Source organism: Panthera onca, chromosome X (assembly GCF_046562875.1).
Source record: "Panthera onca isolate mPanOnc1 chromosome X, mPanOnc1 haplotype 2, whole genome shotgun sequence".
Taxonomy (NCBI): domain Eukaryota; kingdom Metazoa; phylum Chordata; class Mammalia; order Carnivora; family Felidae; genus Panthera; species Panthera onca.
Window position 1 is genome coordinate 20,757,717 of NC_138357.1, and position 24,650 is coordinate 20,782,366.

General features: G+C 38.1%; 2 protein-coding genes across 2 annotated transcripts; one reads left to right on the top strand and one right to left on the bottom strand.

The window, feature by feature from the left end:
- Positions 1–654: 654 nt before the first annotated feature.
- On the bottom strand, positions 655–1,608 carry LOC145713698 (olfactory receptor 1468-like). The gene has a single exon (XM_081792595.1). It carries the CDS (start codon positions 1,606–1,608, stop codon positions 655–657), a length of 954 nt encoding a protein of 317 aa, XP_081648721.1.
- A 21,314-nt stretch (positions 1,609–22,922) lies between these two features.
- Positions 22,923–23,846, top strand: LOC145713624 (olfactory receptor 5J3-like). The gene has a single exon (XM_081792507.1). It carries the CDS (start codon positions 22,923–22,925, stop codon positions 23,844–23,846), a length of 924 nt encoding a protein of 307 aa, XP_081648633.1.
- The last annotated feature ends 804 nt before the right edge of the window (positions 23,847–24,650 follow it).

The following is a 24,650-nucleotide window of genomic DNA, read 5'->3' on the forward strand; positions in this document are numbered from 1 at the left end:
GTTTATCTTTGGTGGGGAGCATCTGTAGGGTTCAGAGCAGGACAAGTGACATGATTGTGTTCCTCTTAGCTTGCTTTTCTTCTGCTGGCACATCTTTTTTCTTGCCTAGTACATAAGAATGATATGGTATTTACCTCAAAGAGTTATTGTGAGAATCAAGTTATTTGGGAGTTGTGAACTTTAATATGGTATTGTCTATAAGATATTGGGCTATTACCAATTCTTCCCTCCCTCTCTTCCTTCCTTTCTCCCTTCCTTCCTTCCTTCCTTCCTTCCTTCCTTCCTTCCTTCCTTCCCTCCTTCCCTCCTTCCCTCCTTCATCCCTTCCTATCAATGATCTAACATATAGAGTTTGGTAGAGATGAGAGGGAAACACAAACCAAAAATTAGAGAACAAATAGTAAGTACTGACTATACAGCCATGAGCTTATTCAGGGAGAGCTCTATGTAACTGGTAAAAAATTGTGGAATAAAGGCATATTTTTGTTCTGTTTAATTATTGTTGTTTTTGATGGAGAGATGAACCTGATCTAGAATCTTGGACCTGGATTGGGGGCAGGAAATGAATGAGCAACTACCATAGTAGCACAATAGCCTGAGGCTTTGGACCCTCTGTGTGCTAATCCAAGTCTAGAAAGTTGATCGAGGTGTCTCTTATGGCAGGGCTAACCACCTCCAGAAAAAGGTTTTCTTGCTGAATAGTCTCCTCAGTGCTCCTTTCATGTCCTTGTTCCTCAGACTATAAATGAAGGGGTTCATCATGGGAGTTACAATTGTATATATGATGGCAGCTACCTTATCCCTTTCTGCTGAGTAGGCAGAAGACGGGAGAAAGTATACCCCAACAATGGATCCATAGAAGAGGGCCACAGCTGAGAGATGGGAGCCACAAGTGGAGAATGTTCTCCACTTCCCTTTGGCTGAAGTAACACCAAGTACAGTGCAACAAATAATGGCATAGGAGACAATAATGAAGGTGAAGGGGATAAAGATAACTGCTCCCCCAACAACTAAGACTGTCAAGTCGTTGATTTGAGTGTCTGAGCAAGCAAGCCTTAAAATGGGTTCCAGGTCACAGAAAAAGTGTGGGATTTTTCTCTGATCACAGATAGTCAAGAGACTCAGCAGACTGAGATGCAGTATTGAGACAAGATTGGAGATGACCCATGGAGTCACTACCAACAGGGCACAACGCTTGGGGTTCAGTAATGCAGCATAGTGTAATGGGTGACAGATGGCAACGTACCGGTCATATGCCATGGCTGCCAAAAGGAAATTGTCCAGGTCCACCAGCAACATAAAAAAGTACATTTGTGTGAGGCATCCTGCAAAGGAGATGGTTGGGCTTTGGCTTGGGATGTCTGCCAACATTTTGGGGATTGTGGTGGTTGTGAAGCAGATGTCATTGAAGGATAGATTGGCAAGGAAGAAGTACATGGGGCTATGAAGGTGAGCATCATTGATAATAGCCAGGATGATAAGTAAGTTTCCTACCATGGTGACCAGATACATGCACAGAAACAGCATAAAGATGAGCTTCTGCTGTTCAGACCCCACAGTGAGTCCCAGGAGGAAGAATTTGGAGATACTTTGGTTTCCTTGGTGCATGGTTCTGCTGTGTCTAAAAAGGGAAAAATTCAGCCTCATTGTAAAATAGTAACATCACACAAGAACTGGTCAGAGACATTACATTAGATTATAGAATGGAATCAAGTCCTTGGAACCAGACAGTCCTGGGTCCTATTCTCTTCCTATTAAAATACAAGCTCAACAAGGGCATGAATTTTATCTACTATGTTCAGTGCTGTAGACCAGTACTAAAGACGATGCTTGCTTGGCACATGATAGGTGCCCAACAAATATTGGTTGGATTTATATAAGAATGAGTGAATAAATGAAAAGATTAATATTCTGAATTTATTACTAAATATTTTCATGACTTTGTTATTTGTGCTTTTATAACCCAATTTCATCAATTTTAAAATGTGGAGAATACTCACTTTACAGGGTTTTTGTGAGAATTGCAAGGGTACAAATACAAGGATGCAAAATGCCCACACCTATATTTTAGCTATTGCTGCACAAATGGTAGCTGGTATCATTCACTAATTTGGAAAAATCATAGGCAAAAAGAAATATTCAGAGAACATCTAACCCAGCTTCTGTCTTTGGGCAGTTGAGTGTTCAAAACACATAGGATGCTTTAGGTGATCATGTTTTAGTGTTCCCAAGACAGAGATGCCGCAATCCCTTTCCAGGACCTGATCCAAAATTTTATCCTTTAAGCAATTAGCTCTTCCTCACATCTTCCTGAAATCTCAGTTTTTACATTTCAAAAAGGGGAAATTAATCATCTGAATTAAATGCTGCCGAAGTCATGTAGGGATGTCCACTGAGTTAAGCAACACAGAGGTAATGTTTAATGTTCTTAACAAGACAATTTATAGTGGAGTTGACTGAGCATAAACAAAAATGAAGATTTAAGGATAACACTTTAAGATCTAGTGTTTATTTAGGGCTTAGTATGTTGCCCACATGCTGCTAAGTGCTTTTTGTGGATCATCTTATTAAATATTCACTACGACTCTATGAGTTAAGTAGGACTACTAAGATGTTCCATTTACAGATGAAGAAATCAAGGATTAAAAAGGTTAAATAACTTGATGAAATGATACATAGCTAGTGTAGTGGTCAGGATGCTGAGCTCAGTTGGTCTGACTTCAGAGCCCTCTTGTTTAACCACTATGCTATTTTGCCACTATACTGCTTATGTCTTCATGGTTGTGAAGAGCAAAACCTATGTTCTAGGCACAAAAGAGCTTGCTGAGCCAAAGTCAAAAGCTAGTAAGCAATGGAGCTGGACTTTGAGTCTTGATGTCAAAGTGTTTTTGCTATATGTGTGTAAGTTTAAATGAGAGCAAATGGGTTTACGAATGGGAAGGTTTGTCTTTGCATATTCCAATTTGCACCTTATCTAAGCTGCCATGAGATCCATTTTACATATTTGGTACTTACTTAAAGATCTTCCATGTATTCATACCATCTTCCCAGTCCAACACAACTGGACTGCCATTATATAAATTCACATACTTCTGCTGGTTTGCTGTTTAACGTACTCTCTGAAAAAAAAAAGGGGGGGGGTAGGCAGCACTAATGAATAGTTGGAGGAAAACTGTGTGAGGAATGCTGCATTTACTTAACCACACAATTTTTCCCAAGTACTATAGCAGTACTCATTTGCATACTAACAAATAAATATGCTAATTATAAGTCAGGCAGGATCAGGTCTGGTGGGACCTCTGCTAGGCAACATTTAGCCATTTCATATGTACAGAATGCACTGAAAATAATAAAGTGGCATATTATTATGTACATGTAATTTAGGCTTTTCACTAATGCAAATTCTATTAGCAAAGTTTGACAGTCCATATTTCTGTTGACCTTCTAGGCACCACATAAGCTAGTTCCATTTAACTGCTTGTTCTCTATTCTCAAGCTGGCACCATATCTTACAACCAAACACATAAGTATCTTCAGTCTTTCAAACTTTCTTGCAAGTTGCTAATTTTTAAAACTTTTTTTTAAAAGTTTACTTATTTTATTTTGAGAGACAGAGTGAGAGAGAGGGCACAAGCAGGGAAGGGCAGAGAGAGAGGGAGGGAGGGAGAGAGAATCCCAAGCAGGCTCTGTGCTGCCAGTGCAGAGCCCAACGTCTCAAACTCATGAACCCATGAGATCATGACCTGAGCCAAAATGAAGAGTCACATGCTTAACTGACTGAGCCACCCGTGTGCCCTGCAAGTCACTAATTTGGCACAATTTTCTTGCAGTAAATGTGGGGAGCAAACGTTTATGTATTTAGGTTGAGGTCCCCTTCCTATGGAACTTACCCAGATGTTTTATGGCTATTTCCAAAGCTATTCCAGAAATAAACACTTCCAGTACTTCCACATAAAAAAAAAAATCAGTGATTTTTGCAGACACGAATGTGAACCTTTCCTCCTAAAACAGAATAAAGAGAAGAGGGCTGGAGTAGAATTGAAACCTCAACTGGTAGTGGTGTTTCTGCTGCTGTATTTAGAAAAGCATCACCCTAAGGCTCGGGCAATCCTCTAGGCTCCTGATTAGAGACTACTCTCAAGTCTATCCTCTATGGACCAAGTCCTCCCTACTGTGATATATTGGTATTCACGGACTTCTTGGGATTTTTGTATATAATATATAAATTGTATATTGTTATATTTACATATAAATATCAAATATAATATATAAAATAAATATATGTAATATATATACATACATAAACATGTATGTAATGTGTATATATGTATGTATATATTATGTGTGTGTATGTGTGTATATATATACACCTATATATATACACCTATATATACATGCAAACCTTATGCCCCTGTTGTATCTTTACTCTAGTTAGAAGATGAAAATATCAACTACTTTTGAAGAAAAACTTCACCTTCCCTCATACCTAAGAGTTGCCTTTTACTTCTCCATGTGATCCAATAACAAACTGACTCAGGTGATATTTGGAGCGGATTACTAATGAAAGCAACACTAGAGTGCTTATTATTTGTCAGGCACTGTTCTAAGCCCCTCATGTATATTTACTCAATTTTTATAATAAAATTGATGGAGGTGAAAATATGACCCCTTTTTTCACAGATGAGGAACCTGAAAAAAAAATTAAGCGATTTGCACAAGGTCATACAACTAGTTGATGTTAGAGCCAAGGTTCTTACCAGAAACTCTTGTTCTTGCTCCCGTTTTATTACCTACTGCATTACACTCTCCCCAGTAATCATGGGGGAGCTCTAGAAAAAGAAAGGTTTCTGGGAAATTGGCTAAAAATTATCTTCTTAAAGTTGTCTCCTGTCATTCTCCCTCTCTGGAATCCCAGCAGAATTTGTCACTGCCTATTCAACTCTACTCCTATGTGCATTTCAGCTACCCTCTTTTCTTAATGTTATCATGGGAGGGATATCCTTCCTTTTATTAAAAACCAATCCCTTCATCTGTATTCTGGATCCCTTCCCCTTTTACCTTCCCAGGAGACTTATGCCATCAGTTGACTTCTTTCCTATATCTTCAACCAGTTCTTCTCTACTGGATTCTTCTCTCAGGTTTTAAACACATTATAGTCTCCAATATTCAAACAAGTGAACACTCCACCCCACCCCGGATCCCTTAGCCTTCTCAGTTACTGAACCATCTTGTTCCTACCATTAAACACAAATTTCTTGAATTGTCTACATTTCTGTCTCCATTTCTTCACCTCAACCCACTCCAATCTGTCTTCTGCCCCACACAACTCCACTGAAATAGCTCTTGATAAAGTCACAATGACACCCATGCTGCTAAATTCACCCTTCTTGGCAACCCAACACCATTCACCTCAGATAAACGCCTTCTTTCTTGATATACCCTCTTTCCTTGGATTTTGAGAACTTCACTCCCCTGGTTTTCCTTTTATCTTTCTGACCGTTCTTTCTCCATCTCCTTTTGTGGCTTCTCTATATATCATTGAAATGTTTGTTGTAATGGGGGCTCCTGGGTGGCTCAGTCGGTTAAGCAGCTGACTTCAGCTCAAGCCATGATCTTGAGGGTTTGTGAGTTGGAGCCCCACATGGAGCTGGCTGCTGTCAGAGTGGAACCTGCCTTGGGTCCTCCATCCCCTTCTCTCTCTGCCCCTCCCCCTCTCGCTCTCTCAAAACTAAATAGTTAAAAAAAATGTTTGCTGTGATATCACAGAGTTTTTTGTTGCTCATTCTACTATCCCTAAAATAAAATTATCCACTTTCATGACCTCCATTACTATTGTTATGCTGATGATTCTGTTTCTTATCTTTAATTTAACTCTCTCTTCTGAGTTCCACAACCATGCACATATTTGTTATATTCATTTGTACATCTCCTGAGCATCTTAAATTCAGGATTTTCAAAACCAAACTCATTGTCTACCCACCCCACTGCCTGAAACCAATTTTGACCCTCCTCTATTTTTCCTTACCTCAGTAAAATATAGCATTATTAATTTTTGTCATTTTGAAGGCTCCCATCTTTTTTTCTTAAGATCCCATTATTTAAGTCCTATAGATTCCCCATCTTAAATATCTTTCAAGTGTATACACTTCTCTTCATCATCCTATTCTGGGCCATTAACATGTCTCTGTATCTAATTTCTTCCTTCCAAACAGTTCCAGGTTAATAATTTTTAGTGACTTCCTATTCCTCTTACTTTAAGGTCCAGAATTATTATTTTTTTCTTCTCAGAGGCCCACTTTATTCAGTTCTGTACATATGGGACATTGGCACAAGCCCAACCCATCTTAGCATGTATCACTCTGTGGAGAATAAAACATAAGGTCCAGAATTATTAATGTAGCCTACAATACCTGGCCTTCTCCTGAATTCCCATGTTGTGCTCTCCTTCTTTCAGTTCCTTGAAACTCCCACGTTCTTTCTTGCCTCATTGTTTTCTCATATGCTCATGTTCTCTTTCTAGAAGACAATACCCTCTACGTGTAGCTTGCTCATATTCCTACTTCAGATCTCAATTTAAATGCTTTTTATTCAGGTTAGACCTTCTCTGACCTCTCAAGTCTATGTCAGCTCCTTGCAGTGACATCCTATAGCCATCTACACTTCTCCTATAAAAAGTCTTTATTGGAACTACTTATCTTTCCTATTATCCTATAAATTCCATGACGACCTCCCTGTCTTCTTCTATATTCCCGATGCTTAGCAAAGTCCCTGACAAGTCATTGGTACTCAAAAATTTGTGAATGATTGAATTAATAGGAGAATAGAAGTTATATGGAACAATTAATTTGGGTTTTCAGTAGGGGTCATGGAAGACTTTAAAGAGAAAATGACTTTTTAAATGAGTCTTGAAGAATAAAATGGGGGTGGAGGCATTCTAGCAATTTGAAACACTATTGTAAAGATATAGAGGAAAAAAGTGTGAGGTCTCAAAGTACATGATGTGTACACTAACTTAGACTTGTCTGGTGTGGCTGTAGTACGGGAGAGAGTGGTAGAAGGTAGTAGTTTGGGTATAATTATGAAGATCTTTGTGTGTACCACCTGACTAATGACATTTACAGGATCTAGGAGAAATAGCAAGCATAATTTTGTGTTGTGGAAAATCCAGAGTTCAGAGCAGACTAACAATTACCAGGGAAGAACTAACATCAGAAATACTAGGCAAAATGGATATAAATAAATACTCCTTTCCTTTGTGGTTCTACTTCTCTGTTTGGAGGCTCCCTAGAGACCTGTATCCTTATTTCTAGTGACCAGAGAGTATGAGTGGAGCCTGCCTGACTTTCCAAGGCATTAGAGAAATGGCTGAGTATACTGAGGAATGAGGAGTTGTGTCATCCTCGTGCAGGTGGAATCCCCAGGCCAGTAGAAAAATGGTGTCTCTTCATGCCCTCTCTGTGATCCTTTTTCAGTTTGGTAAATCACATGGTAATTTTCATTGGGTTTAACATTCTTTCAAGAGCCTTGGACTTTCCTAGAGGAGACTCGTAAGTCTTTAGGCAATTGGTATTCAGTATTGTAATGTCTGATTTTTTTTAAGGGGCATATTTGGCAACGGAACAATAATACTGACACTGACCTTTTCGTTGAGTGGCTGCCTTGGCAAACTTCATAGCAAATGCATTTAGGAGTTGCTCATTCATGGGGGCTGTTCAGAGTCACGGGAAGAGAAGTGTCTTGGGAATTGACAACAGCAGCAAAGCAGTACAGAAAAGAGCAGAGAGGTTCAGACATGATGAATGGGGTCATTTTTGCTTTGAAAAGATTGACGCTTCCTCATCTGGAGGATGAATCCATATGCTCTTAAATTCTTGGTTAAATATTTGTTTGTTTGTTTTGACACAGAGGATCATAAACATGACCATTGTTTTAGTCTCATCTTTATCAACTACTTGAGTGACCTTTGGCAACTCCTCTATCTGGGTAGTAGTTTTATCCCCTGTAAAATGAGGCGGTTAGAATAAATTCCCACTCTAACATTTGACAATTCTATGATTTCTAATTGGATATATTTATACATATTGTGGTAGAAATGCAATTGTATATGACTAGAAGGTGGGTAGTACAAATAGTGTAATTTCTTCTCAACGAACACAATGGGTTTTGTGCATGAGTTTTGATGTATAATTCATGAAGTTTCCAAGTTTCCCGCTTAGAGTTCATGACAATAAAATTGCATTCTGCCTAATCATTTCACCTATGTTGTGTGTGTGGGTAGGGGGTTTATTACTGAAGAGTGCGTTAGCTAAGAAGGGTCATCTGGAGGTAGTGGTAGAAGTAGGCTTCTTTTTGAGATGAGGAAACAGAAGAAAGGGAAGAAAAAGTTTAAGCATAGCTTTATGTAGTCTGCTTAAACGTTTTTAAAAAACAATAGGAACAGTTATCAGCTTGTCAACTAAATTGAAGCCAGTCTCTCCTTATACCCTCCTTGGAAACTTCTTCAAGATGAACAACCAGACTATCCATTTATTCATTGTTTCACCAATTGGAAAAGGAAGCAGTATGAAAGCTCTTCTTCAGGATTAACGAAAAGGAAATGAAGTGAGAACAGCAACCCATAGGTCACTTCTCTCTCATCCTGTTGGCAAAGAATGCCCAAGAATCCAGTAACCCCCTCCTTTGCCTTCTTCTCTTCCACCCCGACAAACGTCTCTAACAGCAAGGGGAAAAAAAAGAAAATAGGGTGTTCCTGCTCTATCCAATTATCAGCTCTATCAAGACTTTGTTGGCAATTACATAAGGGAGACTTTGGTACAAAGGAGGACTATGGAAGGCAGGTCAGGAGGGAGGTATGTGGGCATCAAAGTTGAACCACTTAGCTCCTTTTGTTGCAGAGAATCATAGCAGATGGTGTCACACTTTACTATTCAGCTTGCTATATTTGGTGCATGAGCCATATTTTGCCAATCCTTAGCTCTCATGATTCCTCATAATATTAGATTGTTGTGTCTGTGAAAAGAAATGTAAGAGAGTAACATTTAGAACTCATAAAGCACAGGTATTCAAAACCACACTCAGAAACAGGTATAGGGAGCCCACAAGTCAGTTAGGGAGAGCACACTTGCACAATGACAACTCTGAATCCCAAAGTAGTGTTTTCAAAGCAACACCTTAAAGATGGCAAACAATAGAATGCAAAGTGGATTAATTGAGTACTCATCAAAGTAGTCAATTTTATCATCAAAGTGTTTTTATCATCAAAGGCTCCTTGGAGAACATAAGTTTTGGGAAGGTGACACCCTCAACTGCCTCATAATCATTAGATCTGTGGGGCTGTTTTCTGGTCAATGCTTCAATCTCAGTAGTAATCTTGATATATTCAACGGTGGTATGGAATTACTGGTCTATGTTAGGTAATATTTATTGGCATGTGGGTCTTAGAGAGCACACTGTCCTTGAATACAGCTGGCAGGGGAACAAGGTGCTCGGAAGCTTCTAATTGGCCTGGGAAAGAATGAAATTTGCCACCTGAAGCGCCAAGGGAACAAGTACATAGTGTACTTATTCCTTAATGAGATTCAAGGTTGAAGGAAGACGGGGACCTCCCTGATTTTCATTTAGTTGGATAGAATGTCCAAGAAGATGGAATTGAACAGTGAAGCACAGACTAAGGGTCACAGTGACCCAGCATTTTAGCAGCCCTTAAATATCTATTGAATTCTCCCAAAACCAACCTGAGGCATGGGTCTCTTAAAACAAAGCTAAGTCTGTAGAGGGAAAAGAGTTTTGCTGGGACACAAGAGCTCTGTGTCTCAAATTCGGCTTGAAATCTTCTCTTTAGAGTGACTTTTAACATATCACTTCCCTAATATAGATATTGGATTTATTATCTATTAAAAACAAAGGAATTCCTTTTCTGGCAATGTAACTTGATCCCATCAGATGACTTTATAGTACAATAATCTTTATATTTGTCACATGGTGGTTTGGAAGGGTGTTAGGATGGAGAGCGGAGTGCTTTAGTGAGCTTCACAGGTAGATAAATCTGGAAGGGAATATGATTGTAGACTCTATTCACTCAACTGTATCATCTAGTGGGACTGCCTGATGCTTTGCCTCTTTTGTCTGCAAGTTTCCTTATGGCTACGGACTGAATTGTGCCCCCCCACACACACCTGCAAATTCTTGTGTTGGAGCCCTAACTCCCAATGTGATGGTATTTGGAGATGTGACCTTCGGGAGATAATTAAATTTGGATAATTAGGGTGGGACCCTCATGATAGGATTAGTACCCTCATAAGAAGAGATGCCACAGGGTGCTCTCTCTCTCTCTGCCATGTGAGAACACAACAAGAAAGTGGTTGTTTGCAAGTCAGGAAGAGTGGTCTCACTAGAAATCAACCATGCTGGCACCTTGATCTTGCACTTCCAGTGTCTAGAACTATGAGAAAATAAATTTCTGTTATTTAATTTACCCAATGGCATTTTGTTATGGCAGCCTGAGCAGACTAAGAATATTACTATCTCCTAAGTAGGACTTGTCATGTGATCTGTAAAGAGAGAAAATCTAATATGACCAATTTGAGTTTATGTTCTTGAGAATCCATTAGAGCCCAGCTCTTCCGAGGTAGGGCAATACAAGTTATTTGTTGCATCATTATAGTGAGAAACGGCTTGATTACCCTCCTTTGTATCAAAACAACCCTCCCTTTATTGCACATACACACTTCATTTCATGGCATTTGTATATTTCTTCCTCAATAGTGTGCTTTTTCTCCAAGTTTGCTGCTCCTCAAGTCATGGACTCAAAGAAGCTGGAGGACATTAGAGCAGAGTTCAAAACTATTGGTTTCTCTTCAGGTGTGACCTTGATGAACCTGTTTATTATTTTTTCCCTCGTCCATGGATTACCTTTTGGATTCCCTAATACATGGCCACTATATGACCAAGTGTATCTACTAGTATATTCTGTTACTGTGTTAAGGACTATCAACTCTTGGTGGTTAATCCATTAATAAATTCAGGCAATATTTATTGAGCACCTATGACATGCATCTGCTCTAGATGCTGAAATACAATGATAAATAAAAAAGACAGAAGTAGTTTTTGCCCATATAGAGCTTACATTCTAGTAGGGGAAGACAGATAATAAGTATATAAAGAAATGAATTTTAAAACCTAATTTTAACTGGTAATAGCTGCTATGAATAAAATGGAGTAGAAAACTGTTGGGTCAGTGGCCACTTTAGATAAGTTGACCAGGAAATTTTTCTCTGACAAAGTGACAAATGAGTTGAGATCTAAGTGATGAGAGATGACCTGGGAAATTAAAATTAAAATTAATTATAATTAATTAAAAATGATACCTAGAGAATTGCAGGTAGAGACTAGTGCAAAAGACCTAAGTTGGAAATGTACTGTGCATATATATAGGCCGTAAAAATAATCAGTGTGGATGAAAGTAGTGAGAGAGACAGATGATGATGTCAAAAGGTATTTATGGGCCATATTATGGGGAAGCTAGAATGCTATGGTGAAAAGTTTGAATTTAATTTTGGATGCAGTGGAAAGCCATTGAGGGGATTAAGGAGAGAATAGAGAGGGTCTGATTTATACTTTACAAAGATGCTTCTGGGTGCTATCCAGAGAATGGGCTATAGGGAGCCAGAGGAAAGGCAGAAATCCCAATTATAGAAAATTGTAGTACTCTAAGAGAAAGATAATAGTGGATTGAGCTACGATGGTACATTGGAGGTAGGGAGAAGATTTTGGATCCTGGATGTCCTTTTAAAGTAGAGCAGACAGTGTTTGATGGATTGGATATAGTGGTTTATGCAGTGCCATGATTGTGCCCATCTCTGTGGCCCTCACTCCTCTTTGCTTTCCTACTCACCTCCCATCATTCAGGTATAATCTCTTGACCTCTGATGTTCTTATGTTTCAGTGTGGAATGCCTTAGTGTGGATCTACTTTCATCAGTTTTGCTGGGAACTCAATTGTCCCTTTTAATCTGGAAATTATTTATTCAGTGTTGAGAATTTTTCTCAAATGATTTCTTTGATAATCTCTACATTATTTTCTCTGTTCTTTTTCAGGAAAATCTATAATTGCTATGTTGGACCTCCTGGTTTGATCTTCTAAATTGGTTTTTTTCTAAAAGAAGGGATACAAATTACTAATATTGGCAATGACCAGGGGCTATCATTACAGACTTTTCAGTCATCAAAAGGATAATAAAGGAATACTAAAATAAAAAAAAAATAAATAAATAAATAAAATAAAATAAAATAAATTGGTTTTTTTCTTATTTTTCATCTCTGTTTCTTTGGTCTAGTTTTTGTGAGAATTCCTCAACTTCATTTTCCACTACTTCTATTGAAGTTTTATTTTTACCATCTCTTAAAATATCCAAGAGCTCTTTTATTTAATATTTATTTTTCATAGTATACTATTCTTGTTTAATGACTACATATCTTCTTTTTTATTTCCCACAGTAATGATTTTGAAAGTTCTCATCTCCCTGAGATAAGTTTCACCCAAGTTGTTTGTTTTTTTTAACTTGTTTGTTTTGAACTCTTCCTTTTATGATAGCCTTTTAAAAAAATTATATGTCTTGGAGTCCTTGACTGGTTATATTTGAGTGGGAAACAAAAAAAGGTGATTAAAAGTTTTTGTCATGGTGGGCCCTACTATATAGGATGATTTGGCTGGATCCCTCTGTTGGTGAACTCCTGATTATTTTTAGAAAATTTTTTATAAGGCTGATCAGATTCTCTCAGAAAATAATCTTCTGAACTTCTACCTGGGGATACAAGCCTTAGCTGCAGGTTTGTAGGAACCAAATAGGAGAAGAGGGCTGGTAGTCTCAACATGCTATAGATAGCCAGATATTCACCTAATTGCACACTCAGTTCTATCTGAGACACTCAGTCCAAACACCTTGTATTTTAATTATCACATTAGGTCTCTAGTTTTCTGTTAGAGGGAAGTATGTAGGGGAATTACCCCACTGTGGAAAATAAAGGAGGGGATTTAGAGGTGTAATTGCTTCATAAACCATCTTTCAACCAATTCCTATGTTTTCAGCTCCACTTTCACCCTAACTTATAGAAGTACCTGATGCTGACTGGGTGCTGCCAATTTCTGAGCCTTTTGGGAGATCACTGGTACAAATTGTGTTGTTCATTTTCTCACTGTTGGTTTAGGATTCAGGTTTCTTGGTCTCCGAATGAGTTAATAGTTGCTCCTTTGCTTTCCTTTTCCTAAAATGCTGTTTTTATGCTGTTTCCTGTTTGTTTTTCCTCATGAGTCTATGCCTATAAAATAGTTTATTTTATGTCATTTAGAGATAAATGTGAATGTCTAATCCACTGCATTTAACCGGAAACTCTTTTTTATTTTTCATCACATTTAACGTGTTTATTTTGTAGCACTTTTATTATATTATATATTTGTATATTTGGTTATCATATGTCTCTGTCCACAAGTATGCCTATTGTCTATCTTGTTCACTATGCATCCCTAGTGCCTAGGATGTAATAGACACTCAGCAGGTATGTGTTGAATTATTTAATCTGATATATTTTATTAATTAAAAATGATATTTGTAGTCATAACATCTGATAGTGGTTGTGGGAAAAAAAGAAAATAACTACATAGCAAATTAGTTGAATCAAAATGAGATAATTAGAGACTCAAGGAAAAATATAAGACAAGATACATAAGAGCACATACATTTTCACTTTCGCAGCACATATTCCAATTCTCATTTAAAAGATCAACTGGATATCCATAATAGATTTATTTTAGAGGAGTGATCAAAACCAAATGGAAATCAGTTAGCATATAGTTGCCATAGTCCAGGTAAGAAAACATTATGACCTAGTAGAGGGAGTAGAAAGAATTGAACAGAGACAGGAGTAATTTAGAAGGTCGTGGTTACCCTTGGGTAAAGGAAGAAGGAGAAAAGAGGAAGCATTAAGGTATTAAGGGTGACTCCTACATTTCTGGCTAGATGGACAGAAGCTCTCTTCACTCAGGTGGTCAGAGTAACTGGAGGAGAACAAGAACAGATACCGGGAGATAAGCATTGACACTCACTTGCTTTGCTTCTACAACTGCCAGAATATTTTAATTTGGCTATTTGGTCTCAAAACTTAGGAGAAAAGGTTTAGCCTGAGTCACTCATTTTTCCACTATTTTATTTTGATCACCTTGCATAGACTTAGCTAAGCAACACAGTGAATGAAACTCACTATTATTATTTTTGCCCTATACCACAAACTGTTAATAGTAGTACAGCCTAGTCTAAAGAATATCAGTTGAGCGCCTAAAATCTACTGACCTGGGGATGGCATGACCTGGGTTCTACATTCAGTTCTGTCATTAACTTGCCGTGTGACTTTGGACTAGACATATAAATTTGGGTTCCTTATATGTAAAATCAGGCTGCTAATATAATAATTACACTCTTGCTAAGTATTCTTTAGGAAAATAGAGAAGACCCATGTTTCTCTTGGGAGCTAGAAAGATTTATAAATAAGTAATGTACAAATATGTTCTGAAGAGAAAGTTACAGTGTGTTAGCCTATATAGCAGCTACCATTTATTGAGAGTCTATCATGTACCATGTGCTTTACCCATGTTTTCTTATTAAATCACCACAATAATATGAGATTAGTATTAGTATCTCCTTTTTAGAAACGAGAAAGGTGAATGTCAGAAAGGGCAACAGGCCAAAGTAACACTGCTGGTTAGTGGTAAATCCAAGATTCAGACTCAAGTTTATTTTACTGCAAAGCCAATGTATTTTCAACTTTATAATGCTACATTTTGTACATGGTGGGCTGCCTCTGAAACATGTCTGTGAACTTAAATTCATTGAATCTTAGAAATGGTAAAAAGAAAAATTCTAAATGATTCAGTTCAATATCTTATTTTACACATAAGGAAACTGAGGACCAGAAAGCGGGGAGTTATTGGCCAAATATCAGACAGTTAGTGGCAGAGGTGAGGCCAGGACCCATCTCTTCAGACCATCTGCCCGTTGCTGTTTCTAATTTGGAGGCTGAAGATACGGCCTGATCCAAATAGCCCAGATGTGTAAGTGTGCATCTTCACTGGCCCACTAATCTCATAGGAGTGTTAGCACAGTAAAAGTAAACAGGGTGCTTGGGTGGCTCAGTTGGTTGAGAGTCTGACTCTTGATTTCAGTTTAGGTCATGATCTCACAGGTTCGTGAGTTTGAGCGCCACATCAGGTTCTGCACTGACAGCGTGGAGCCTGCTTGGGATTCTCTCTCTCTCCTCTCTGTCTGCCCCTACCCTGCTTGCTCTGTCTCCCAAAATAAACAAATAAACTTAAAAAAATTTTTTTTTAAGTGCAGTAATAGATTTGAGTGGGATTTGGATAAAAAACATTAGTGGCATGAATTTTTTTAGACACACAAACATAAGAGGATACAGTTTAGGAAAGAGAGATTATTTACACAGTGGTATTTCAATTAGCCTCAGATTCTCTCAGGGGAGAAAGATTCTGTATTATGTGATGTATATTGCTTGTGTTAAATACCACACAGTTGGCCCACGAGTGGCTATTCATGTGGGTAGAAGTCCAAGAAGCTAACAGCCTCGGTCCTTCAAGCAAAAACCACTGGGGGAGACTATTGAAATGCCAAAGGCGACCTTGATAAAAATAACAAGACATAGCAGGTGAGTTTACTGGCATCTTGCATTTCATTAAAATCCCTCCATTTGGAGTTGAGGGGACCAAACAATGGGGCAGGCCCTTTCACAGAGAGTCACTGATTTTGGCTATATGGTAAAAACCGATCTGTTTTCATGTATCAGCCTGAGGCCTAGAACTTGAAAAACCTCAGCCAGAGAGACAAGATTTTCTTTGAGTAACTAAATTGCTTTTCACATTTCTATTTTATGTCTGCAGAGGGAACACACAATAAATTTGGGTAAGAATGTAGCAGGCAGAAATCAGAGCTGATGAATTCTAAGCTTACATAAACTAAGGTTCCCAATCCTAGGTGCTTTTGTTTTTTCCTTTCAGTAGACTTACTAAAACAAGACAGATGTTCTGAGTCCTCCTAACTCCTGTCCCATTACTCAGGGATTTTGGAGACTAGGCATTGCAATTGCTTTGTTGAAATAGAAGAGGATTTAGTGGCCTAGGATGAGAGGAAGAGAGGGTGAAGAGCGTGGAGAGCAGCACATCAAGCTGCTTGTTCATAGGAGATGATTTGTGTTCATTCATAGGAGATGTGAAAGTGGAGGAAGCACAGAATCTAGCCCTTGTCAGTAACCACAAGCAACTTTCACTCTTATTTTCCTGAAGACACTGCAGAAACCCAAAGTTCACAGCCCTCCTGACTCTGAGAGTTTAATCCCAGAGAAGGTTCATAGCAAATGCTTGTAGGTTTGCTTTAGTCCTCATATTTATATAGTGTTGTTGACTTTTCAAAATTATGAAACTTGAGCGACTTTTCTGAATCAAACATGGATAGAGAGCACCTTGAAGGCCTGCCTGACTTTTTTTTCAGGTACAGTTATGGTTTTATGTGGCTTGAGGTCATTTCACAAATATATTTCTTTTGGTTGATTCTAGTAACAATCATCCAGCCTGTTAATATCCAATAGTGTGTTTAGCCATCCTCCAGTTATTGACCATTTGGAATCGTCCATGGAATGTCTTTTAACCACGCCCAGTTTGCACTAAACTCTACTCAGATTTCAAGGTTCTTTTTCAATGCTACCTCCTCCATTATACCTTTCTTTTCCCCACACCCGCCATCCTCCAGCCACATGGAATGAAATCAGTTCTTCTTTTTTTGCTACTGTAGTGCTTTGTCTTTATTTCCATGTTAGAACATGTTACACATACAGTTGCCTTACCTGTTATATTGTAGGCTCCTTGAGGGCAGGGATTGGGTCTTACACATAATTGAATCCCCTAAGCACACGACATAGTGATTTACAGATATACTTATATACTAGATGAATACTTAAATAGCAATATAATGAATATTTTTGCATAAATTATTTTCATTTATTTTGGATTATATCCTTGGGGGTATATTTCTGTAACTGGAATTACTTGGGCAAAGAACAGTTATACATTGCTATATTCCAGAAATTTCACCAGCAATTTACATGGTGACCTGTTTCCTGACAGTCGCCTTTATGACATACGTACCACCAAGCTGGGGGACATTGTTTTAATTTGCATTATGCTGAGGTCACATGTTTTGTCATGTGATTATATACTGAATATGTTCGCTATTGTGCATGTTGTCATTTTCTTTGGCCACTCATCTAGTGAGTTTTACAAAGTGATCTCATATGTTTCATTATTTATTTATATGTTCTGACTGGTGTATTTTAAAAGTTCTCAACCACATATATTTTCTCATTTGGCTTTTTCCTTTTTGATCTTCATTTTATTATAATACAATGTGCCCAAGAGTTTTAGTCATATATTTGAACCCATCCTCCTGGTTCTGATCATACCCTCTATTTTTTCAATGGCTACAATAGCTAGATAAACAATGCTGTTCTGTTGTTTTTTTCTTTTTTTTTTTAAGTCAAGAAGTGGGTTGGTTTGCTTTTTTAAAATGTTTATTTTTGAGAGAAAAAGAGAGAGAGACAGAGCATGAGTGGGGGAGAGGCATAGAGAGAGGGAGACACAGAATCCAAAACAGGCTCTAGGCTCTGAGCTGTCAGCACAGAGCCTGACACAGGGATCGAACTCATGAACTGCAAGATCATGACCTAAGCGGAAGTCGAATGCTTAACCGAGTCACCCAGGCGCCCCCTTTTTTTTCTAGTTTCATAGTTTAGATTTGTATATCTAACTTTTTGATTTATCTGGAGTTTATTGAAGCATATGATGTGAGGTATATAATCCAAATTCACTTCTCTTCTTATGGATATACAGTTTTCCCAACAATATTTATTTGTTAATTTGTTAGTGTTCCCTTTAGTGTGTGTGTGTGTGTGTGTGTGTGTGTGTGTGTGTGTTCTTTCTAGCCAACTGGAGACATTTTTAAGGGTTTGGCTCTCTTTCTTTAAAACATGCTATTTCATTGATCAATCTTTGTTTTTAATTCAATGCCAAAAGATCTTTTTTATATGCACAGTTTTGTAATAAGTATTAAAGCCTGAGAAGCTATATACCATCATTATTTAAAATGGTATTTTTTTGGAATTTTTGTCTTCTTATTCTTCCAGGTGAATTTCATTATAAATATGTCATGGTCTGTAAAACATCCTGTAGAATTTTTAATTGATATTACATTAAATCTATACATTAACATAAAGAGTCTTATCTTATATTTTAGCCTTGCCAGTTGGGAGCAAAGTGTCTTTTCCCATTTATTCATGTCTTTCTTTATTTCTTCAGTTATGATTTTATTATTTCCTTTGAATACATTTCTTTTGCCATTGTTAAATTTTTCAAAGTACTTTTAAATTGATGATCTCATTCAGTGACTGTGCTGTAGGTCAGTAGAAGTATTTAGACACAGCCAAGCATGACTGACTTGTAATGTATATTTTTCCCCCAGCATTCATCAGGATTCCTTTATTTTGCTAACAACTTTATTGGGATATAATTCACATACCATACAATTTACATGTATACATATAAATGTGTATACGTTATACAGTATTTAGTATATTCAAAATGGTACAATCTTCACCACAATCAATTTTAGAACATTTTTATCACTAAAATATGAAAGAGTAAGAAATCTAAACATATAGGAATATCAAATCATGGTGGACATTGAACTAAAGGAATGATAAGGTTTTTGGCAGCATAAGTGTTAAATGTTTTAGTCATATTAAACGTATAAGTCCATAAATTTTGATTAGATCACATAGCTAACAAAAAACAAACAAACAAAGCAACCTGTACCAGCCATTCCTCCATCACTTCTCAAGACCCTAGCAACTACTAGTCTACTTTTTATAAAACGATTTCTCTATAGATTTGCCTAGCCTGGACATTTCATATGTATGAAATCATAAAATTAAAAACTGGACTTTTAAGGAGAAGCAAAAGTAACATTTATTAAGCACTTACATATCTGTTAAGCACTTTCTATATTTTTTCTTATTTAATCTCTAAACAGCCATTTAAGTTAGGTAATATTTCCATTTTAGATAAGGGAATCGATAGTAGAGAGGTTGAGCAATCTGTTTGAGATCGTAGGGTTAAGATCCAGATGGTAATCTGGATGCTTTGACCAGATCTTTGTCCAAGCTCTTTCTGCCTTAAGGTAGTTAGGAATTTTGGAAAACATGTCTCCAATACTCATGCCTCATTGATCCTCAGTGCCTTCCACAGAGACAAAACACCAATATGACATTTCTGACACTGTGAGGGCTGAAAGAGCAAAGTAGAATAGTGTTTTCTATAGCATAGACTCATGGATCTACAGATGCTCTTTCAACTTCCCTCCATCAGGTATTGAGAATGACCAATGATCTGTGTGCAGTTTGACTCACAGAGCCATGGGAAATTAGAGCTCAAAGCTGAAAAGAGCCTCAGCGACCACCGGGTCTAACTGCTTTATTTTATTGATGAAGAAACTGGGACCCAGAGAGAGCAAGCTATTTGCTGAAGATGATATAGCTCAAATATAGTGACAGAGGATGACCTTTCATCTGTTATTAGAAAAATAAATGTATCAAAGGTGAAAGTCCCATCCAGAACAACTGCAGGAAACAAATTAAGGGGAAAGCAAGATAGCGATGTGGAAAGGTCACTGAGTTAGGTCAGAAGGTCTGGGTTCCAACACCAGCTGTGCCACTAATTCGCTGTGAGACCTTAGACAAGTCACTTAACCTCTTTGGACATCTGTTTGTTCATCTGGAAATGGCTGGGTTGGAATATATGATCTTTTGGAAGATTGCATTTATTAAACACTCCAGAAATTTTGTTGAATAAGTAAATAAGCGAACCTTTATATACATGCTAAATGTTAGGCTATTTTGGGAGGAGACTCAATGAACTACATAAGTGAAAAACTGAAAATAGGGGTAACCAAAATATTTTTTAAAAGAACCAGTACTGTAAATTTACATGCCTCTAGGGATGAATGCATTAAGGCACATTCTTTAAACATAAAAGATTACTTTTTCAATAAGTGAAAGGAGTGCCTGATTATTTCCAGTAAGTAGATATACAAGACACGTTAGCCGAGTTAATAATACACGCATTCTGGCTGCAATATTGACACTAGTTAATGCAGGGGCATGTGCAGATGGGGTATATAAAAATCATTTCCCTAATAAAGTCTTAATTTTGTGTGTTTATTTCCTTTGGGAAGAAAAAGCAATTGAATCTTATTTTAAGGAAGAAAGATTTCACCATGTTCTAAGACTAAGAGAGAGGCATTTGTTCACTCAACTAGTATTTATTGAAAGCCTACAGTACATGCACACGTCAAGGAACAGAGTTATCCTAAAAAGGGAAAATTTAAAACTGATACAAGAATGTGAAACTAACATTGAAAACCTGTCTTTTTTATGACTCAAGTTACACGTACAGCCGAGAGCTGTTTGTTTAAACCTTCACAGGCTGAAACTTGCACAGTGGAGAGGCAGAGCGGATGATGTGTGTGTAGGGGGTGAGTGGGAGGGCAAAGAGTGCAGCTCTGTAAGCAGGAGCTGAAGCACTCAGCAGAAAATGATCATATTGATGCGTTCCTCCTCCCTCTCCCACCTTCCATGATGGAATAATAATAGGGATCCGTTCCATGTGTATTGTATCACCGTTCAGAGTTTACAGAGTGCTTTCACGTTCATTATCTTATTTGATCCTCATGCCAGCCCTAAAAGGGAGGCATAGCGGGTATTGTTTTTTCTGTTTTCGAGATGAGAAAATAGGGGTCTCCAAAAGGTGAAGTGACTTTTCCATGGAAAAACAACACAGATTAGTGCCAGGACTAGAACTCAGGTCTTTGGTCTCTGAAAGCAGTGTTCTTTACATTATCTGCAATCAACCCAGTATTTTCTCCTCTGGTCTCCCTATTTGGAGGTATAGGTTGCCGAATGTTCCCCTGGGCAGGCTGCTGTGCTGAGCAGCAGCAGCAGCAGCAGCGGTTAACTCTAACAGTTTCGGTAGAACCATAAAGAGTGAATTATTAGTACAAGTAAAAGATGCCTCTTACATCTGCTCTGGTCAAACTGTGTGTGTGAGTGTGTGCATGCGTGCATGTGTGCATTGTCTGAGGGATGGTTAGAGAGTGGAGCATGAACATCCTATTTCAGCCAGTCTCTCTAGAGCTCACTGCTATTGATCCAAAATGGTAATAACGTGCACACACAATACCTCCACTTCCATTTGGTGAAATGGAGAGGAAAAAAAAAGTAATAAGTATATAAGTAGGAGTGGTCATGAAGGAATGAAGAAAGAATTCAGCAAGCACCTAATATACACCAAATGCTTTACTTGCAATATTTCATTTAATTTTTACTATTGCCCCATGACATAGGTCCTATAGTGTCCTTCTTTTACAGATTAGTAAACTAAAGCTCAGTAGGTCAAGTCCTAAGTTGAAGAATCAGTGATCTACTAAGCCAGGATTCAAATAAGTCCATATGGCTCCAGAATCAGACATCTTAACTACACCAAATAAAGAACCTTTGATTTCTGGTGAATTGAATCACACATGTCTTTTTTTTACACCTGTCTTTCTTTTTAATCAAAGTTGTGAGAGCCCTACAAAGTCTCCTTGCCTAGCCTCTCACCAAATATAGGAATCCCTTCTAGAAACCCCTTACTGATGACCATCCAGTGAACCACAGGGACTCTGATTTAGTTTAGATTCTATAAATGGAGATAAATCCTCATGGATTTATCCTTTCTCTTGCCTGGTGCTTCATCCAGAACAAGACCCAGGCAATTTCATGAGGCAGCCAGCCTGTATTAGAGATATCCTAATAGAGAGACATAGAGACCATAGAGAGACGTAGACTTCATGCACTCAGCCTCAGTGCCATCTGACTCCAACCATTTTGTGACCTGGTCCTTTGCTCAGATGGATCTGACTGGCAAATCTTTGTGGAATTCATAGTTAGTTTTGCACAGCTGCATTATTTTTGCCCCATGCATGTTTAAAGGAATCAGTAAAGTGATGATCAGCCAGGAGCTGCCTGAATCCTTTGGTTGCTCTTTCACAGGATCCAAATGGTACCTTCAGACTTGAATTAGGTTTCTGAGGGTCATTTAGAAACATTCCAATTCTGCAACAATCTATTGGTGAAGAATTGATCAAGGTCCCAGAAAACCCTCTTCTGATCAAACAGAATTGTAAGTATTGATGACTTCCACTGTTTCAGAAATAATGTCACAAAAACTGAAGAAGGAGACTTGTCTGTCAAGATGAAGTCAGTTGACATGTTTATCCTCTTGTTACTTTATCTGCAATAATTCCTTGGGCTTGATTTGGAAAAGTGGAGGAGAGTGAGATGGAATTCCTTACCTCCAAATTTTCTTAGTTTGTAGCCCTGTATCAGTGAAGAACATCTCTTGGTGACACCTGTTTTCTTTCTCCCTCCCTCATTCATTCCTTCAACAAATATTAAGTGCTTTTTGCATCCTAGACCTTTATTCTCTTCCTTATCTGTGTTCTTTTTACTTTCTGAATTTTCTTTACTTATTTTTCTCCTTCCCCTTTTTTCCTCCCATCTTTACTGTCTCAATATTATGTTTGAGAAATAATGATACTATTTGGGAAGGCATTTAATGTGAGAATATAGATGAGGGGAAGGGTTAGAGAGTGTTGTGGATTTATGGGTTTTGAATGGGACGGTGTTATCCATATCATCTAGTTTCCCATTATTTCCTCACTTAAAGCATGTCTAAAGAGCTCTTAACTAGTCAAGAATAATACCCAGCTTGGGTTGATGGAGAATTCATCCATGGTGACGGACTTCATTCTTCTTGGCTTGACAGACAACCCTCAGCTTGGAGTCCTGCTATTTGGAGTCTTACTTATTGTTTATACTGTCACTATGTTGGGGAATCTAGGCCTGGTGATCCTGATCAGAGTCAGTCCCTGCCTTCATACTCCCATGTACTTTTTTCTCTCTAATCTGTCCCTTCTTGATGTCTGTTTCTCTTCCATCACGATCCCAAAGACTTTAGCAAATTTGCTATCTAAGTTGCAGGCTGTTTCTTTCCTTGGATGTGTGACTCAAATGGGCTTGTTCATTATCTTTGCCTCTGCTGAATGCAATCTTTTGGCTTCCATGGCCTATGACCGATACACTGCCATCTGTCACCCATTGCTCTACCATGTCACGATGTCTAGAGTCCGTTGTCTCCTCTTGGTAGCAGGATGCTACTTTGGGGGGTTAGTTAACATGGTTTCTGTGACAGCTTCCATCACACAACTGTCATTCTGCCAACCACGTGTCCTTCCCCACTTCTTCTGTGACATCCCTCCACTGTTGGCACTGGCTTGCTCAGACCCCTGGATCACGCAGATACTGGTTGTTGGCTGTGGGGGATTCACCCTGGTCACCTCCATTGTGGTGATCCTTGTCTCCTACATGTCTGTCCTAATGACTATCCTGGGAATTCCTTCAGCTTCCAGCAAACAAAAAGCTTTCTCTACCTGTGCTTCCCACATGACTGCTGTTGGCCTGTACTATGGAACAACTATGTACACTTACTTGCAGCCCTCACAACGTGCATCCCAAGCAGGAAATCAGATGGTTTCAGTGTTTTATACAATGGTGATCCCCATGTTAAATCCTCTCATCTACAGCTTGAGAAACCAGGAAGTAAAAGCTGCCTTATGGAAAATATTGAAGCAAAGTCCCTAATCTTCCATTCTGTGTCTCAAGAATGTAATATGTTCTATGAAGATTTGCCTACAGTTCTATTCATAGTGTTTTCCTCGCATGCAAATAAAGCCTTTTTAAGAACAATTGAATTGCTCTGGCTAAGTCTTTAGAAGTAGTTGTTTAGATAAACAGCAACACAATAGGAAATTAAGTGGAGAAAATAATGTGTATTGTCCGAAGCAACTGTCTGATAAGAAATATTTTAAGAGGGAAATATGTATGTAGGTATGAATATGTCAATCTGAGTAGTAAACTGGTATACAACACTAGTCAAAAGTTAAAATAATTCCATGATAATAAGGTTAAAAAACAGCGTAATTTGACTATAAGTTATAGAGAGCATGAAAGGCAACCAAGATGCAAAAGTCTTTGTTTTACCATTCATGGGTTTATATGGAGGGTTTACTTGGTATCCCTTAGGCTGAATTAAATTCAGTCCATATTTTTCAAAAGGACTCAGAGGACTCCTAGATGTGTGTTCTTCAAATGCTGTGTACCATCAGTGCCACTGTGAGGCTATAAAATGTGAGCCTATATATGAATTCACATGTGCAATTATTGAGATTTATAAGGGTAAATCTTTTTTTAAATTTTTTTAATGTTTATTTATTTTGAGAGAGAGAGAGAGAGACAGAGCTAGAGTGGGGGAGGGCAGAGAGAGATGAGGGACACACAGATTTCAAAGCAGGCTCTAGGCTCTGAGCTGTCAGCACAGAGCTGGACCTGGGGCTCAACCCAGGAACCGTGAGATTTGACCTGAGCCGAAGTAGGAAGCTTAACTGC

Coding starts and splice junctions, on each gene's coding strand:
- LOC145713698 (XM_081792595.1), bottom strand. CDS start 1,608: ATGCACCAAGGAAACCAAAGTATCTCCAAATTCTTCCTCCTGGGACTC.
- LOC145713624 (XM_081792507.1), top strand. CDS start 22,923: ATGGAGAATTCATCCATGGTGACGGACTTCATTCTTCTTGGCTTGACA.